Genomic DNA, 13,754 nt, shown 5'->3' with positions numbered 1-13,754 from the left:
GGTCTTCAGACAGAGGAACAGACACAGTGTGGTATATACACACTTTGGAATGTATCGCCTCAAAAAGGAAGGGAATTCTGACATGCAATAATACAGATGAATCTTAAATATAACAAAATACCACAGACTACATAATACACACAACAAAAACTTATGTCTGTTTCTGAGACGGTGTTGATGTGTGCCTGGGAGAGGAAGGCTCTCCTCATGTAGAAGAAGAGCAAGAAGGAAATTCTCCGAAGCCTCTTTTATAAGGGCATTAATCTGTTCTTTGTCAGATTTAGTAACTTCCATAAAGACCCTAACTCTTTCAACACAAATTCAAACGATGGCAAAACACAGCTACTTTCCTCGTTCCTATGACCAAATTCCTGAGAAGGAACTTAAGAAAGGAAGTATTTACAGCATGGCGGCAGGAACATGAGAAGCTGGGCATCCCAAGCAGATGAGTGCTGCTGCTCTGTTCATTTCCTTCTGTTCACTCAGTCTGGGACCGCAACCCATGGGAATGGCACTGCTCATATTTGGGGTGGAATGTCTTTCCTTGGTTAAACTATTTCTCTTAAATTATCTTTATGTGTATCAGTGTTTTGCCTGCATACATATCTGTGCCTGGTGCATGAGTGCCTAGTGCCTGTGGAGACCAGAAGAAGGCATCAGATTCTGTGAAACTGGAATTACAGATGGCTATGATTGGCCATGTGGGGCTGAAACTCAAACCTGGGTCCTCTGCAAGAGCAGCCAGTGCAGGGCTGGAGAGATGGCTCATGGGTTAAGAACACTGACTGCTCTTCCAGAAGTCCTGAGTTCAATTCCCAGCAACCAAATGGTGGCTCACAACCATCTGTAATGGGGAATCCAATGTCCTCTTCTAGTGTGTCTAAAGACAGTGACAGTGTACTCACATACATGAAGTAAATAAATTAAAAAAAAAAAAAAAAGAGCAGCCAGTGCTCTCAACCACTGGTTCTCCAGGTCCAGTTAAACCTTTTTGAAACATCCTCATAGACACACCCAGAGGTATGTTTCCATGGTGATTCTAAATCCTATCAAGTTGATGATCAAGATTAACCAATATGCAGTTATTGTGCAGGGTAAATAAGCCAGTCCTAAAAGAATAGTATCAACAGATCCTATGAGGTATGTAGGCTCACACCCAAGACAACACAGGAATGGGGGAAGAATGGGGAACAGTTCTACTTTAAAATGAAAAACACCTAGAAATGGATGCTGGTAATGTTTACCAAGTGCCACCATTGTACTTACTGCTGCCGAACTGTACACCTAAATGGTAAGTGTGGATGCATTTTGGCACGACATGAAAGAATACAAAGAGATCCAGCTATGCATTCTTCTCCAAGCAACAGCAACTGTTCTAAGAAACCACACCATCGTGGACACAGCCGTATCACTGTTTATTAACCTTTACCTTGTTTACAGCAACAGCGAAGATGAACTCTGCCCAGACTGGTGCTGTCTGTCTAAAGCACATGGTTCTGACACTCACGCACTTCCTCTCTCTGTAATTTTAAGGCATCTTGAAATCACATAATTTAGTCAGATGGTGTCCTTAATGATGGATTCTGCTCTCTCCTGCTGGTGGTTGAGTCTCCCCAGATACGGTGTATCTGACATCACTTCCCCAGAGAAGCCAGGTAGGCATACCAGAACAGAGCTGCCATGTTGGCAAAGAGCACCCGGAACTGCCAAGAAAACAATCATTAAGCCAAGTGGGAATCCTGACCACATCCCTCACACGTTAGTCATCCAAGATGGAATTTATCCCTTCAATTGTTTACTGTCTGACCTATCTTACCTTACCATTATTGAATATCCTGAGCCTTTAGTGTGTAACAAGGTTTGTTAGGGTTCAGCAGAGGTAGGAGTATAAATCACCCTCTCCTAACAATGTTCTCTGTGACTTGGGATCAGCCTAGCCCACCACCACTCCAGTGCCTGCTCCAGTCATCCAGATTTAACCCACCTGAAAGCACCTTCCGTCAGGTGCCCTCTCTTCTAGGCAGACAGTTCTGTGACAGTAACAATCTGTCCCCATCTTGCTAATTATGAGTCTTTGGCACTGGAGCACAAAGTAGTGCCTAACAATACTTGAAGCACAACTTCCCTGTTCCTCAAGCATTCTTGTGCAACTGTTTGTAACTAAAACCTTAAGCCTAACCTCACACCTCTGCTCTGAAGCAGTTTTCTAGCCTCTTCATTCCTCATCTCACCAATCCCTCTGTATCTTTCCAGAATGCCTTGGGGTCGAAGGTCTGTCATCCCTGTCTCCCTAGGACTCTTTGAGTGTAGATTCCAGTACTATGAGCAAAACTATCCCAGGCCCATAACTAAGAGGGTTTCTTATTTAATATTATTTAAGAGGTTTTTTTTCTTAACCCAGAAGTTTATTTTCTTCCAAATACCTAACTTGCTTCTCTGCGCAGACTCAGAGGGGAAAGGCCAAGCAGTCTTGACTATTCATATCAACTCTCTGAAGTCACAGAGAAAGAGCACCTGCCTAAGCATTAGGCACTTACCCAGGAAGCCCCCATTTACTCACCCTCCTAAGATGGCTCTAGGGGACCCTCTCTTTAAACCTGAATGTCCACCCATTCCAGAGGCAGCCATATCTGTATATAACATAGTTTTGGGTTTGGTTGGTTGGTTGGTTGGTTGGTTAGTTTGGTTGGAGACAAGATTTCTCTGTGTAGCTCCTGGGTGTCCTGGAACTCACTTTGTAGACCAGGATGACCTCAAGACCTCTCTATCACCCTGGAATTCCTGGTCCCCCTACCTTTGCCTCCAGAGTGATGGATTATAGGGGCCAGCATGCTTGGCTTGAGTTATGATTTGTGTGCTTCCCTCACACTCTTCAAGTCAAAGCAATCTGGCTTTAGTTCCTAATCCATCCCAATTGGCTCTTAGGAAGGTCACTGATAAGGTTACTTCAAGCTGGACATCGGGTTTTTTTGTTTTGTTTTTTTTTTTATGTGGGGTGGGGAGACGTTAAATTCCTACTATTTCTGCTATGGTTGACCAGCCCTTTGTTCTATCCTAAATGTTTGCTTGTTTTTTCCTACTTTGTGGTCTATGTGATACATGTATGCATATATGAATGTGAGTGGTCTTTGTGTGTGCTTGTTAAGTAATTCATGTGTAAATATTTATGAAGTGAGGCATATGGATAGGTACTATATTGTGTGGTGTAAAGTGAGGCCTGTGTATGTGATGTGTGTATGTGCTCTCTCATTCATTAATTCTCGCCCCCCCTTGTGTGTATGTGTGCATAATGTGGTCTGTGTAGAGTGTAGTCTACAAGGCATGTATGGTTACAGTATATATGTTGTATGTGTGTGCACACTGGCAAAGCTCCCTCTTCTTTTAACCAGTGGGAGTCCTATGCTGACCCTACTCTGTTTCTCCTTCAGTGGGCCCCTGGTCTGTGAGCTCCCTATAGAAAAGATGTTTAACAGAGCACAGAAGAGGATTAAGTTCCTGAAATAGACTAAGGTTGCTACCCAAGAGAGACCTGTTTAGAAGAATGACCCTGGTTGGCAACTTTTTGTTCTTCAGTGTGTATAGACATAGCTTCTGGGTTTGGAACTTGGCAGAGGTACCTAATACCAATTCTTGGAAGAACTGTGCTGGTTCCCTGGGCAGAATCAGACCCAGAGCCAGAGGAAGAATGCCCTTAGAGAAGGAAAAGTCTGCATCTCTGATGGTTCTTCTCCCTTAGGATTCAGCAGAATCCTGCCACCCACTGTGTAGACTTACTGGGACTTGTGCGCCCTTCCAGTTGCAGGGAGGTCTTAGGGAAACATAGGGGATGGGCCTGGCACAAGGACAGCTAGTATATAGCCTCTGAAGCAGTACACAAGTGATAGCATCTGTACCACACTGAACCACTGGGTTCTGCCCACTCTCCTGTGCTCTGCACTGTACCACACTGAACCACTGGGTACTGCGCACTCACTCTCCTGTGCTCTGCACTGTACCACACTGAACCACTGGGTACTGCGGACTCACTCTCCTGTGCTCTGCACTGTACCACACTGAACCACTGGGTTCTGCCCACTCTCTTGTGCTCTGCACTGTACCACACTGAACCACTGGGTACTGCACGCTCACTCTCCTGTGCTCTGCACTGTACCACACTGAACCACTGGGTATTGCGCACTTACTCTCCTGTGCTCTGCACTGAACAACACTGAACCATTGGGTACTGTGCACTCACTCTCCTGTGTTCTGCACTGAACAATACTGAACCATTGGGTACTGCCCACTCTCCTGTTCTCTGCACTGCTCAAAGCTAACAGCTTCACTCATCCTTCAGCAGGCAGTTTCCTCAGCAGCATCTTTGTGCCTGCAAGCACTGCAATTCTCCCAGATACCTCCAAGGGGTCTTCTCTTTGACCAGCCAGCCCTTTGAAGACCCTGCACCATGATGCCAGGGTCTTCCCTATTTCTCTGCTCCACTGTACTTGACTGTTGTATCTGCCTGTTCAGCTGATGCGGAAGCAACCCAGATTGTTTCAGTTACTAGAAAACACTAGGATGAAACAGCTGCTTGGGAGTCTCTGCGCAACTTTGCAGCCCTGAATCCAGAGCTCACGGACAGTGATCAGGGATGGACTAGACCTCCAGAGACAGGTGAAAACATGGCTTGAGAGTACTACCATTTGTTAGAAAAAAAAAAATGAGAAAGGCCTTCAGTGGAGACAAGCAAGCCTCACCTGCAGGGGCACATAGTTGATGTTAATGAACTGCAAGGGTGTCCACATCCTCCAGTTCATTTGCAGTGCAGGCCAGAAGCCACTCCTCATCTTGGCAACAAAGACACTGACGTTTTTCCCCTGCAGGGAAGGTAAGGGAAGCTGTGAGCAGTCCTTCCCTCCATCCATAGCAACTGTGCACCTTGACCTTGACAATGAATCCTGTATTATATATGAAGCTACATCTGCATTTATTACTCTGCAGCTAAAAGGAGCCAACTATCCAGGTGGACAGTCTTCAGTGACAACAGCTCAGGAGCACACTGCCTTTCATCCGGGGTGGTGTCTGTTCCCACGAGCTCCTTATAGCTATCTGGTGATGACTTGTGCTGTGGCCAGCCTCAGTTATCAATGCTTCCGACATGAACTGTCAAAGAAGACTACTTTCCAGTCAAAACTTATCCATTTTTAAGAGACGACACTAAATAAATGTTATTTGGAAGAGTAAATGTATTAAGAGTAACCACACTGAAAATGGATAGAAGCACCTGCCTTGCCACAGCTGTTTTTTTTTTAGTACTCTAAAATTATGGTAATTAAAATAATCTGTAAGCAATAGTAAAAAAAAAAAAAAAAAAGGAAACAAAGTGAAAGTAATAAAAAACCAAATCAAGGTGCAATGAAACTGAAGATCCAGAAAAAGAACTGAGTCTAACTAATGGCCTGTATTTATGGAAGTAAGAACATAATAAAATTATTTGGAAACACTGAGGGTTACAGTAAGTGGGAGACAATAAGCAATATAAATGGAAAAATGGAAACAGAGGTCTACTTCCAGTGTAAACAAATATAAAACTCAAAAGACAGAAAAGTATAAATTACTTTTCTTGGACTTTTATCAAGATATATCAAACAAGGGCTAGAATGCTGAGACCCAGGCCAACTGGCTTTCCCTGAGGCCCTGAAGTATGGAGAAGGAGCACAGTTCTTTCTCTAAAACCAGGAATAAGCTAAACAGAACCAGTAATGGCCTGGGGTCAGGGCCTTGGGGGAGCTTCAGATCCTGAGAAACCAACTCTTCCCACCTAAAGGGGCTCTGGTTATCAGCCCCAAGGCTGATGTGCTCTGTTTATGACAGTGTCCTATTCCCCCGTCCCCACCAAAACCTGTATATAAGATGCTGTAATTTTTAATAAATTTACTTGCATGTGCCATCAGTTTATGAAGGACTTCCTGGTTCTAATTTTCCTATATTCTTTATTTCACATCCCCATACCTCCCACTTCAGGACCTGTTCAGAATAACCTGCTGGTCCAGGTCACCGAGGAGATGGCCCAGTGGTTAAAAGCACTGGCTCTCTACCAGAGAATCCCAGTTGGATTCCCAGCATCAATATGGAGGCTCACAACTGTCTACAACTCCAGTTCCAAAGGATCCAATGCCCTCTTCTAACTTTCATGGGCACCAAGCAAGCTGCTACCCAGACATACGTATGCAGACTAGGAAAAAAAAAAGATGTACCACACAATCACTACAAAGTATTAAAAATATTTATATTATCTTTCTATCATAACATCCAAAGAGAAAAAAAGAGTACCAGAGTTGATTATAAAGTTTCAAAACTTCTGTGTGGAAACACACATACATACACACAGGCACACACACACACACACACACGTACAAGCTTTTGTTTTATACAAGTTTACACATTACCTTTATATAGACATTTAACTTTATGTGAGAGTTTGAAACACCTAAAAACCTGGGAAACTGATTTGCCACTTGGATTTGTGAAAAGGACTATTATTCTTAATCTATCCAAATACGTAAGTCAGTCTAAGAAAAAACGGCACAGCTGTGCACATCTGTACTCTCAGTACTTGGGAGGTAGAGGCAGGAGGATTGGTGTAAGGCCAGCCTGGGTTACGTAGCAAATTCAAGGCCAACATGGGTTACATGAAACCTTGTCTCAAAGAGTACCCTTCCACAAAAGAAGAAAAAGTGAAAACCACTAATATAAAAGAAGCAAAGTTCATGGCATACACAGCATCTGGCATATAAAAGTATCTGACCTTACAAATAGTATAAAAAATAAACAACAAGCAAAGATATATTCACTTGATAGTTACAAACTCTTGGTAAGGGATTTGGCAACCTTAAGGTTTTTATAGCACAACTCTCTTTGGTAAAGCCTATATACATCCTTTCTCAGAATCATGTGTTTGTTTACTTTTTATATTTTTCTTTATTTAGGTTTTAGAGACAGGATCTCACCTTGTACTCCAGGGTGACCTTGAACTTGTGGCAATCTTCCTTTCTCAGCCTCCTGAGTATAGCAATTAAGCCACCAAGCTTGGCTTAAGAATCATATTAGTATATACAACATACAAGCAAAAAAAAAAAAAAACTATAGTAAAAGTTATGAAAATATTTGGAAGCCAGTCTATGGCAGAGTAGCATACACGCCTCCTGGACAGCAGAAGTGGTGCTGAGACCTAAGGGCAGTTCCAAGACATGTACAACAACCACCATGTGGGTTATGAGGCTCGTAACCTCTACTAGGGACAGACAGGCTCCATTAACACTCTTGTGCTCATGTTTACAAGGAAAACATGAAAACCAAAAGCGGAGGGCCAGCAAGATGGTTCAGCAGATAATGGTTCAGCCTGATGACCTGAGTTCAATCCCTGAGACCCACATAGTGGACGGAAAGAACCAACTCCTGCAGGCTGTCCTCTGGTCTCTACATACATCCTGCAGTACATGCATGCCAACACAGAAACACACAGAGAAAACAGGGAAACACCATTTGCTGAACATGACAGTATTACTGTATACATCAACTCATAGACACTTGGACTCCATGCATAAGACCCAAACAAGACCAAGCCAGGAAACCCCAGTATGGATAGGGGATAGGTTCGTAAAGTCTTCCCTTCGGCTGAGGAGCTACTGGATGCTTCTGGGAAGGAAAGAGTTGTTTTGTTTTCTTTTGTTTTGTTTTGCTTTGTTTTGTTTTGTTTTCAGAGATGCAACCCCTGAGAGACCTATACCCACGCACATACATGCAGCACTAAGTGAAATCAGTAGGTTTAAAAAAGAACACGTGAAGGTGGGGAAGGAAAAGTAGAGTGAGGATGGGGTGAACACATTAGATACACGTACAGTATTCTCAAGAAACTATAAGAAAAGAAAAAAAGGAAGGAAGGGGACAGAGGGAGGAAGGGGGAGAGGGGAGAAGGGAAGAAGGGAGGGAAGGAGAGAGGGAGGGAGGGAAGAAGGTAGGGAGGGAGGAGGGAAGAAGAAGAAAAGAGAAAGCTGGGAGTCCAGACCCTGGGGCCCACCCTAGGAAGCAGGCTACCAACCCACCTTTAACTGGAGATACAGCACATGCCAGGACAAACACCCACCTCCAGCAAGTTCATGATGAAGAAGAACAGCAGCAGAAAGGTTGGGGCAAAGAACAGGCGATCCAGCAGGAGCCTCTTGACTCTGGCCCAGGGAACCTCAGGAGGGACACAGTATTCCATGAAGAGGTAGAGGTAGTGACTCAGTGGACCTGTGACAAACAACCTGGATGCCACAGAGGTGTGAGCTGCACAGGGGTGTGAGCTTCACTGTGGTTCTTTCTACATTTCCGTCTCTGGTCCTCACACCGAGATGCACCTTAGGTCCTAAGCCCTCTTTTCTTCCGCCAAAGTACTTATTGACCACACAGATTTATTTATAAAGATATTCTAGGGGGGAAATAAACAACTTTCTTTCACCAAGTTTCAGGAAGTCTTTTTTTGGTGAGCTGGGAAGTATGGCCCTGGCTGTAGTATATGCACATCTGACTCCTCTGTGTTCCAGGCACTTATGCTGTCTGTTCTCATCTGTGCCCTCATGCTTTAACAGGCTCTTAGAAACAAACAGACGTAGCTCAACTCCCGGAGATTTTCATCAACTTTTTTTTTTTAAGATTTATTTTATTTATATGAGTACACTGTAGCTATCTGAAGAGGGCATTGGATCCCATTTCAGATGATTGTGAGTCACCATGTGTTTGCTGGGAGCTGAACTCAGTCAGTGCCATCTCTCCAGCCCTTTCATCAACCTTTTGGGAGAAACTGGCAAGAGAAAAGCTGGTATTACCTCTGACTTCCCTAAAGTGCTGATCTGTAGTCCACACTTGGCTCACCTAGGAATGAGCCAGCAGACTGAGTTTCACAAAGTACAGTAATATAACAACCAAAGTCTGTAAACAGGTTTTCAATTGGACTTTCTTACATCACTGTGGGCCACAGTAAGGCAAACAACTGAAGTCTTTGGGAGGCCAAGACCATGTGAGAGATGTTAAGGTACCTTAGCTGACCTTGTTACTTGTCAAAGTATGGGGGATGTGGCTTTATAAACATTTTAATAAATGGCCCAAATTATTACTCTTGGAAGCTTTTGTGGGGTTAGGAGTGAATCTCAGTTGGTAGAGTACTTCCCAAGTATACAAGAGTACTTTGCAAGTATGTAAAACAAATAAATAAACAATCCTGGGTTTGAGTCCCAGCACTGCAAAAAAAAAAAAAAAAACAAACCCAGATATCCAGATATGGCGGTGCACATCTATAATCCTAGCACTCAGGAGGCAAGGGGATCATCAGAGTTCAAAGGATATACGAGAGAGTTTCAGACTCTCTTTTATTTACACATGCATGCGCATGCACAGAGAAATAGTCTTTCTGATCATTTATTTACTTATTTATTTTGGCTTAAGACAGGGTCTCACTGTGTAGCTCTGGTTGACCTGAAACTCACCATTTAGACTAGTACGGCTTCCCAAGTACTGAGATTAAAGGCATGCACTACTACACCCAACTAAATAATGAAGATATGTGAGATCAGTGGCAACCTCTACAAAGCCATGGGTTTAATTCTAATGCCTCACACACACACAAAGTTTGTTTCTTTGTTTGTTTGGGAGACAGGGTTTATCTGTGTAGTCCTGGCTGTCCCAGAACTTACTCTGTAGACCAGGATGGTCTCAAACTCAGAGACTTGTCTGCTTCTGCCTCCCACGTGCTGGCAATAAAGGTGAGTGCCATCACCTTCCATCTTCCTTCCTTTTTTCTTTTCTTTTTAAATCACTTCACCTAGCCATCTCATTAGTGGTGGCCAAAGAACTTAGGGACGATTTTGTTTTAAAGGCAGATCTCTGTACATAGCACAAGCCAGCCTGGAACTTGGGCCAATACTACTGTCTCTGCCTCTGCCTCCAAAGGGGTAAGCTAAAAGTTTTTATCACCATATCCAGCCTCTGATATTTCTTTTTTGTTGTTTTGTTTGAGACAAGGTCTCACTATGTAGACCAGGCTAGCCTCAAACTCACAGAGATCCACCTGCCTCTGCCTCCTGAATGGTAGAATTAAAGACATGCACCACTACATCTGCTCTCTTGTGCTTCTTAAGGAAATATTTTTTTCTTTTTGTTTTTTAATTATATTTTTTGTTTTCTATTTCTTGTGCATGGATAGTTTGCTTGCAGGTATATCTGTGTACCATATATGTGTCTGGTGCCTTATGAGGTCAGAAGCCATCAGACCTCCAGGAACTGGAGTTACAGATGGTTGTGAACTGCCACATGGGAGCTGGGACTCAAACCTGAGTCCTCTATAAGAGCAGTCAGCACTGCTAGCTGAGCCATTCTCCAGCCTCAGAATTAGGTTTTTAAACCAAAGCATTCCAAAGGGTTAATGCTGGCAGGCAGCTCTGCTGTGCTTGGTCTACAGAGGTGAGGCAGCTCTCTGTGGTACTTACCCATAAACTACGTATCTGAGAAGCCCACTGACATCTAGACTTTGAGCGTCTTTTTTCTGCTTCTTCTTAATCATCTGGGCCAGAAGGTTTCCAAGGGCTGACAGAATGCCACTGTGGAGGAAGAGGCAATCAGAAAATGAACAACAGACACAAAGGTATGCCTGTCCTGCACGGCAATAGCAGGGCTGCTGTAAGGTCTTGCTATGTAGATCATGGAATGAGTCCTTGTTGAAATAACTTGCTTGGTTAGGTAAAGCCCCAGAAGATAGAGGCACTATGACCTAAAGCCAACGTCACAGATGAGCACAGTGAGACTTCTGCCTGCTGGGCTGCATGTCTTCCAACATCCCCACAGCTGCTCCATTGAAGGCACGGGTGTAAAAGGCAATAGGAGGGATCCTCAAGAGGGCATTTCCATAGTTGACTGTGGTCTGGTGGTCTGTGGGCTGTATTCGAGCTGATAACTCTATGTTGTAGTTTTTTAGTAAACATTTGAAATGGGACAGAAATCACCAGAGATTTTTCCTTCCCCCCACAAAATACTTCTATAGTACTTGTGTGTAGATTTTACACACCTGAAGTAAAATTTTAAATTCTCAGTAAGAAGACAGGACCAGTTGCTTCTTAAAAAGGATGGGTCTTGTGTTAGTTTCTTTTTATGTTGCTGTGATTTAAAAAAAAAAAAAAAAACGACAAAGGCAACTTAAGAGAGCAATGGTTATTTCAGCTCCCAGTTAAAGTCCATCACTGCAGGAAAGCCAAGGCAGCATGAGGCTGAAGCATCTCCTCACATCACACCCACAATCAAAAAACAGAGAGAAAAGGTACACTGCTCAGCTAGCTCCCTTTTTCCACTTACAAAGACACCAACCAGGAATGGTGGCACCCCTAGTGGGCAGATCTTCCAGCTCAATTAAGGTAATCAAGATAATCCCCTCAGGCATGATGAGTTCCTAAAGTTTATCAAGTTGACAACTAGCATTAACCACCACAGGTCTATCAGCTGTCTCCTAAAAGCTATAAAATCCAACACTTCGTCCGGATCGTAAGGACCCTCTTGACTTGACCCTTGGTTACCTCTTCCTATCTACTCTCCCGTTCCATTTTCTCCATCAGAGTCCTTCTCTTCACGCCCTGCCTTCTTCCCTCAGAACTTTTGCACTTACTATGCCCTGTAAACAACTGCTTCCCTTCTCTGTACTTCTGACCAACGTCAACAACACAGGGGAAATTTCCCTAACTGCTCTAAGTTGTACATTTATCTGCCTTTTTGATTGGGAGGATGATCTAGCTCTTCTCAGCTCCGAGAGAAAAAAAAAGACTGTGCGCCTGTTTTGATCACAGCTATGTGTCCGGAACACAGGAAACACTCTGTACACACTTACGAAAGGCTAAGTTAATAAAGAACAGACCTATAAAGTTCACTAATAAAAACTAACAGAAACAGGGATATCTGGTTAAGAAATCGAACGGTGTAGATCAAAGAGCAGAGTTCACCAGCAAGAGTGCACTGGTTGCTCGGGGTTGGAATGTGTCCCTGACTCGTGGCTCTTCACAACTTTCAGACTGCAAAGGCTAATGCTTGGGACCCCAAACAAAACAAAACAAAAACAACATTTACCGGCTAAGCAGAACCGGGCGCACCTTCATGCTGATCTCTGCCTTTGGTACCCACATTCCTCCACTGCAGTGGTTCTCAACCTTCTTAACGCTGCGACCCTTTAATACAGTTCCTCATGGTGTGGTGACCCGCCCCCAACCATAAAGTTACTTTCGTCGCTACTTCTAAACTGTAATGCTGCTACTGTTACGAATCGTAACGTAAATATCTGATATACAGGATCTCTGATGTGCGACCTCTGTGGAAAGATAGCTCAACCTTCAAGGGGTTCCCGACCTCCAGGCTGAGAACCACTGCATGGGTTGTATCGGAACTGCTTGGTCTGCTGGCGCCCCTTCTCTTACCCTCCCCTGCATAGCGTCTCCCCTGTCGACACCCCTCCTTTCCACTCCTCTTCCCAGTACGCGCCCACCTGCTGACTGCTTTGGTGAGCACAGGATAGAGCTTTAGGAACAGCAAGTACTGGGCGAGCGCTCGCCTGGGAAGCGACCCGAGCTCGGATTCCACCCGCAGCCTTGACGCGGCAGGTGCCATCGCGGTCCCGACTCTGAGTCCGTCCCGGGCGCCCACCCAACAGCTAGGCAGTCGGGCACCCGGCCCGGGACACGGGGCACAGGGCGGGGACAGCCTGACATTTCCTGCCCTACCTCCGCCCTCAGAGAGCCCGGCCGTCCCGCCACGCGCACGGCCAGCCTGCCCACTATTTTCCCTCGGTCCCTGCGACCGACAATCCGCGCTCCGCTGAGGATTGGAGAGCCGAGGGGCGTGGCGGGGCGGGCCCCGGCTACGTCAGCCCGAGGCTACGCCTTCTCATTGGCCGGAGCTGTAGTCTCGCGAGAGCACGTGAGAGCGCGCCAAATTCTCCCCAAAGCCAGAGGGAACTCAGAAGCGTCGCGATGGTCCTGAGGAACAGTGGACGGAGACAACCCGAGCCGGGCGCGGACGGCGAAGGCAGCCGGTGAGAACCGGTGTCCTGCTGCGAAGGCGCTGGCGGTAGCCGCGGCCGGAGCAAGCTTGGGCGGGCGCCGTGTCCGGGATAGCGGCGGGCTCGGCGCGCGGCGCGGTGGGACGGGGCGGGCTGCTGTCTTCACCCTGTGTATTTCTGTAGTTTTACTGAGATACTAACTCACTCCGTGGCCCAGGGTGCTCCTTTAGAAATATTTGTGCCTGTTGTGTGACTTTACTAGGGGAGAACGTTTACTCTCCTCAAACAGGGAGGGAACAGGAAAACCAAAGAAAGGTTCTGCCTAGTCCATCCCGGCGAAGTAAACCAATTTATTGGAATTAAAGAAGCATCAGTTACTCGTGGGCTCCTGCGCCACCAAAAGCCGCAAGCTTTATGCATCAGCAGGAGATACTAGAGTATGGTGACAAACGAAACTGATGTGGATATCGTATATTGAGATTGGTGACACTGCCTGCTTGCAGAAACAGTTGAGTGTGCCATTAAGACTATGTGTCAGAATTCGAGCACTAACTGAGTTGGATAGTGATAGTGTTTTCCTATTATATGTGAAGCCCCGGGTTTGCTGTACGACACCTGCGTAGCAGCTATGGTAATTGACCCGGACCAGTAAGTAGTTCTTCAGTGACAGGTTCCTGAGAAAGTGATGGCCGGGGGGGGGGGGGGG

General features: G+C 45.3%; 2 protein-coding genes and 1 long non-coding RNA gene across 5 annotated transcripts in view; 1 reads left to right on the top strand and 2 right to left on the bottom strand.

The window, feature by feature from the left end:
- Positions 1-1,394: 1,394 nt before the first annotated feature.
- On the bottom strand, positions 1,395-12,811 carry Pxmp2 (peroxisomal membrane protein 2). Of its 2 annotated transcripts, XM_028777405.1 has the most exons (6): positions 12,536-12,707; positions 10,503-10,613; positions 8,123-8,285; positions 6,987-7,038; positions 4,734-4,853; positions 1,395-1,703 (listed from the first exon to the last, which is right to left on the bottom strand). In XM_028777405.1, the coding sequence occupies exons 1-5, from the start codon at positions 12,655-12,657 to the stop codon at positions 4,756-4,758; spliced, it is 546 nt and encodes a 181-aa protein (XP_028633238.1). In that variant the 5' UTR covers positions 12,658-12,707; the 3' UTR covers positions 1,395-1,703; positions 4,734-4,755. The 2 variants fall into 2 exon arrangements, with proteins under 2 accessions (XP_028633238.1, XP_028633237.1); XM_028777404.1 differs by lacking the exon at positions 6,987-7,038 and having other exon boundaries at positions 12,536-12,811.
- On the bottom strand, positions 10,835-11,833 carry LOC114629393. 2 transcript variants are annotated; one of them, XR_003712654.1, is made up of 3 exons: positions 11,669-11,833; positions 11,078-11,166; positions 10,835-10,968 (listed from the first exon to the last, which is right to left on the bottom strand). It is a non-coding gene; the product is annotated as an uncharacterized LOC114629393 (long non-coding RNA). The 2 variants fall into 2 exon arrangements; XR_003712655.1 differs by lacking the exon at positions 11,669-11,833 and adding an exon at positions 11,362-11,455.
- Positions 12,812-12,999: 188 nt separating the features above from the next.
- The window catches only part of Pole (DNA polymerase epsilon, catalytic subunit), a 53,657-nt gene continuing 52,902 nt past the window's right edge, over positions 13,000-13,754 (top strand). Inside the window, exon 1 of the mRNA XM_028777384.1 lies at positions 13,000-13,081. Coding sequence (XP_028633217.1) covers positions 13,020-13,081 — 62 coding nt within the window. The 5' untranslated portion in view covers positions 13,000-13,019. The remainder of the gene's footprint in view (positions 13,082-13,754) is intronic.

Source organism: Grammomys surdaster, unplaced genomic scaffold, assembly GCF_004785775.1.
Source record: "Grammomys surdaster isolate TR1022 unplaced genomic scaffold, NIH_TR_1.0 309, whole genome shotgun sequence".
Classification (NCBI taxonomy): domain Eukaryota; kingdom Metazoa; phylum Chordata; class Mammalia; order Rodentia; family Muridae; genus Grammomys; species Grammomys surdaster.
This window is presented reverse-complemented; position numbering and strand designations above follow the sequence as displayed.